Source organism: Olea europaea, chromosome 3 (assembly GCF_002742605.1).
Source record: "Olea europaea var. sylvestris chromosome 3, O_europaea_v1, whole genome shotgun sequence".
Classification (NCBI taxonomy): Eukaryota; Viridiplantae; Streptophyta; class Magnoliopsida; order Lamiales; family Oleaceae; genus Olea; species Olea europaea.
In genome coordinates, this window is record NC_036239.1 from 19,787,251 (window position 1) to 19,792,508 (window position 5,258).

The 5,258-nt window shown below is 36.6% G+C and overlaps 1 protein-coding gene across 1 annotated transcript; it reads right to left on the bottom strand.

Annotated features, from left to right (window-relative positions):
- Positions 1–317: 317 nt before the first annotated feature.
- On the bottom strand, positions 318–2,358 carry LOC111391827. The gene is made up of 2 exons (XM_023017095.1): positions 1,695–2,358; positions 318–1,619 (listed from the first exon to the last, which is right to left on the bottom strand). Exon 2 carries the CDS (start codon positions 1,033–1,035, stop codon positions 622–624), a length of 414 nt encoding a protein of 137 aa, XP_022872863.1. The 5' UTR covers positions 1,036–1,619; positions 1,695–2,358; the 3' UTR covers positions 318–621.
- Positions 2,359–5,258: the final 2,900 nt, after the last annotated feature.

Sequence of the window (5,258 nt, forward strand, 5' to 3'; positions counted from 1 at the left end):
AAAATATAAGGGAACATTTATATTGAAACAATATATTTCTTGACATTTCACTCATTTCTTGACATTTGACGTGTAGTTCTCGATATTAAATGTCTGCTAATCTGGACACTTGACATTACATTTGTATAGAACAACATTTCAACTAAAGTATAGTATTTCTCCACATTTCATTAGAACATTATGTTCTAGTCCACTATAGTAGATAATACAGTTATAAACTATTTTCAACATACAACTTTCCGAACATGTCACTAACTTATAAACCACAAGTTTACATCTACAAAATATTACATACCATCATATAAACAAAAATATGCAAACCACTATGTAAACCAAAATACACTCACGACATAAACCAAAATACACATTGAAAAACCACCATATAAACCAAAATATGTGAACCTCTAAATTTGAATCAACCTGAAGTTCATATCCAATCACCATTATGTGTCGTCAACCAAAATACACGGACTACGCATCCCTCTTATCCCTCTTGCGACCAGATTGGGTATATGGCGTCTTTGTGTTCGCACTCGCTTTCTTCAGCCTCAACAATCGAGGTCTACGTGTAGGTGGATCAGCTGCCATCGAAGGTCCAAAAACGATGCTATCATGAACCAGCTAATCATCAACGATTACACCAAGTGAAGGTACAATGGTTGGTGCCTCTTTCACAATATCACGAGCAACGTATACTGACCCAAGTACTCCAACCCCACCTTCCGACGTTATGGACACATCAGGGATATTGCAAACAACTGGTTCGGTTGCCTCTCCGACATCCTGTCTATCCGCAGAAATATTGGAAGTTAAAACATCATGTTGGGGCTCGTCACTACCGTGATCGTCATGACCAAATCCACCATACTCAGCAGCAACATTACGTTGCCCAATTTCTGTAGCAACTTCATCAAACCTTCGTCGAAACATATTGATCTCATCAGTGACATGATTTCTCAAACCACACACATGACCTCCCAGATCATTTTGGAGACTAGCGAATCTTGTGTTCATCTCTTCCCTCAAATCACCCATCTTGCTCTCAAATGCCTCCCGTTGTTGTTCAAGATAGCTCTTATCTCATCTAAAGACACAGACATTTCAATGATCGAATCCCGATGTTCTTCTTCTCTACTTCAACGTGATGCAAATCTCGATGATAAGGTCCACCTCTGTTGCCTCTCTGGGATTTATTTGGTCGATGGTTGTTGTCATCGTTCAGTATAACATCATCTCCAGCTGGACAAGCTTGTATTTCTATTAATTGAGCAACAAGACCACCTAGAACGGGGTCAGCTGCGTCTTCCAACTTAACTAGATCGGCTAAGTACGGCTGCAATTCTTTTGCAGCAGTTGCGCGCAGCGTTGCCCACAAGTGCACCTACAGGGGAAGGAAAAATAGGCGAAATGAAATATTATATATTTTGAAAGTATAGGGCAATTACGTATGTAAATCGCTTACATCTGCCTTCTAAAAAAATCTGAATATGTTCGGGAATGAGGTTGTTTCGTGCTAGACCACCGCAACGTCCTCGGGACATCGTCACAAGTCCTACTCGAGAATCGAGCTCCCAACTCCGAGATTGCCTCGTACACTCAAATTTGCATGACATTTATAACTGTAATAACCATATTTGGAGGTAAATAACAATGTGCGATGAAAAGAACTGAAATGAACCAAAATAGATGTATACCTGGACGGCAAGAGGGAATCCGTACAACGTGTAAGTCATCATATCACAATCGTTCACTTTTGCCATGTCCGCCTTTCTTCCCCATCTACGTAGCAGTGATTTGATGAGAAGTTGAAAACATACCGTCCCCCATGGATAGGCATTGAAGAAATCCAAGTCGTCAACGATGGAAAGAGTTGTCGGATGTATTCCTACATTTCGATCTCTTGAATTAAATACCCCTTCAATAATTAGTGCCAACACAAGCTTGTAACGATCGTTACGGTTGGCACATTTCAAAAAAACTTTCTCCATGTCGCTACACGTTATCCGGTCTATATTAGCAAACATTTTATCCTATAGACGGGTTTTCTTTAGGATTTTGTCAACTTCGGCATCTTTAGGCACTGGACCGCACTTCAAGCCAGTAATTAGTGCGAACTCCGGCAATCCAAATCGTGCAAACCTTTGGTTCACCTTGAACCAAGCCTCAAATCGCTTTCAGCAAACCACCGATCTGTTTTACCATTTCATGAATTAATTGAGCAGATAGTTTCAGCTCCGATAACCTTGCAACATGTCCTATACAACTCTCCTCCAACTGACGCTTTTGTTGTGAATCCAATTTGTTAAGGACAATTGATATGTATTTTGTGTTGCTCACCTACGACACACGAGTCGAAACACGTTCCTTCTCTGGAATTTTATATCGGTGTGTCATACTCATCAACAAATGAAAATAATACTTTAACAAGTAGTATGAGAACGTACAAACGAAATCAAATATAGTATTCTTGTTTATAATGCAGTAAAAGAAAAATGATTTTTACAATACAATGGTTTGATAAAATACTATATCTAAACTAAGCTGTTTAATTGTTAAAATTAAAACAAACCTCGGTTAATATCAAAACATTTTAAAATAGTTCATGTTATTGAAGCAAAAATAGAGAATGGGTAATTCTAAAACCTTACCGTGCTCAGTGGCGAATCCAGCACCAAAGTCTAGTTAGGGCGGAGGTTGACCGTCAACAATGAACAACCATAATAGCCCGGTCATTTATAAAAAATTGATTAAATAATATTAAAAATTATTCAATATATATGTAAATGAGATTTCTTTATTTTATTGAATTTATTTACAAAGTGCGATTTTTTCCCGTGGCTTAATCATGTAACTTAATGATATGAGATATGAAATAGGGTTTTTACAAATGGATCTTATACATATCTTGATGCTGATTCATTTAGGAGTTTGAAATGAAATAAGATGAAATAGGGTCTTTACAAATGGATTTTATACGTATCTTGACGCTGATTCATTTAGGAGTCTGAAATGAAATAAGATGAAATAAGGTTTTTACAAATTCCTGTAGGTTGTTTGACATCCTAAATATGGCTTCTGATCTGAAGCTATTAGTTAACCATTTTATAGTTGATCACCATTCAAACAGTTCAAGAATATAAACAAAATCTTGTACCATTTTATTAAGTTAATTGCCTAATTTAGATATACAAATAAACCTAAAATGCAATATTTTTTAGCAAAATAAATAACAACATAGGCTTGTTTTAAATAAATTTAGAGCCAGCTATAACAGACCATACGCAGAATCTGATTGACAGCATTGTTGGTCGGTTATGCCTCAATGAAATGTGTACAAGTATACATGTCATAAGATTTGACAAAGTCTTTTATCTGCTATCAACCTATCACAGTCTTCCTTTATAAGAAACTATCAATATAAAAATACAACCCTCAAGAAGACGCAGAACAAATTTCATGCGAAAATGAAGCCATTTAGTTGCTGATGAGCATTCAAACAGTTCAAGAGTGTATAATAGCAACACAACCTGTGTCATTTCATCATGTTTATTGCCTAACTTAGATGCGAAATATGTCTCAAATGGAGTATTCTTCACTTTGTACTAGTATTATTTATCATCTAGCAGTATCAAATTTAGTTGAAATATAGATTATATCTCAAAGCAAAAGATACAATAACACGAACAGCAGAAAGTACAATCATTTTCCTGATTTCTTTAAACACGTTGCGATAAATACAAGACTTTACCTCTTCAAACTTTTCGACAGTAACTTACATGTACAATTTTTTATCTCAAATTGTATCAATAGTTGGTATTTGCTCGTCCAATATAATCGAGACACTCGGTGATCTTGACATCAATTTATGTAATAATACAAGTCTTAGGATTTAGGAAGAGGGAAGACTTGGGGAAGTGAGAAAATAAGGAAATAAACTTACTCTATAGCACTGGACTCCGGAGTGTGGTTGGCAAACGGCAACTGGGAAACGAAAAGAGAAACGAATGGGCTCGTTGTCGGCAAGTTGGGTCGGAGTGAAGAATTTTGTGAAGATTGAGAGTGTGGTCGGCAAACGACAACTGGGAAACGACGAAAGAAATGGACGGGCTCGTTGTCGACGGGTTGGGTCGGAGTAAAGATTGAGAGACCGAGAGTGTGAGAGTTGAGAGGACTTAGTTTAGTGCTTCTTTTATTTTTTCATTCCCCCACCCCTTTTTTTTATATATTCGGGTCAGGTTCTATCAGGTTTCCATTTTTGACCCATAACCCGACCCAATCCGACCCGCACCTACCCGACCCAGGCATTTAATGTTGATTGACATTTGTATGTTGATTGACTTTTTATAATGATATGAAAAATTTTGAATTCTTATGTGGAAATAGAATTTGCTAACAGGGGTATTTTCATTTTGCATAATTGGAAAATGGACATTGACAAAATTGTGGCCATTTTTACAAATGACTAGGTGAAAATGGACATTATGTGAAATTTCCTCTTAATTTTTTTACTCTTTTTTCCATTTGGGTGGGTGAATGGGTGAATCCCTTTTTGTGTTTTGTGTATATGGTTGTGCCTGAATTATTAGAACACTGGTATTGAAGAATCTGGACTCAAAGTAACCACAAGCAGATTCTGGGTCGTCTGTATCTGTTCCTCATTATATGCTGTGTTCTTGAGTTTCATAAGAATTTTCCGGAGTGCCTGTTTAGGGGGTGCATTTTGATGGATTTTATCACATGTTTGAAGCAATTGAATGATTTTGTGTTTAGGGTTTTGGTGTTTGGGACATTGAAGCAAGTCTTTGAATTTTTGGGGCTGTTCTTTTTGTTGGGTTTTGGGTTAAAGCTCTTTCAATTTGATTGGTTTTACTTTTTTACCGGTTTGGTCCGTTTTCTTGGTGATTTTAGAGGAAAATTAGATGGGTTTTGTTCAAAAGTGATTTTGATGAGAATTTCAGTTCAAATTGCAAATGTGGGTCAAGAAATACTAATGCGCCCATAGTCTATAAAATGGAGGAAAATACAGAAAATTTGAATATGTTTACTGTTGATGATGAAGAAGTAATTACAGATTATGATGAAGAATGTAATGCTGATGAAAAAGAGTATAGTGATAAAGTTGAATTTGATATTACAGAATTGAAGAAACTGGTAAAGATTGAGGAAGAGAGCAACTGTAGCTTATGCTGAACTTGAGAAGGAAAGGGCAGCTTCTGCCACTGCAGCTGAGGAAACAATGGCTATGATTTTGAGACTTC

Bases quoted from the DNA above. Each gene is read 5' to 3' on its own strand.
- LOC111391827 (XM_023017095.1), bottom strand. From the start codon at position 1,035: ATGGGTGATTTGAGGGAAGAGATGAACACAAGATTCGCTAGTCTCCAA.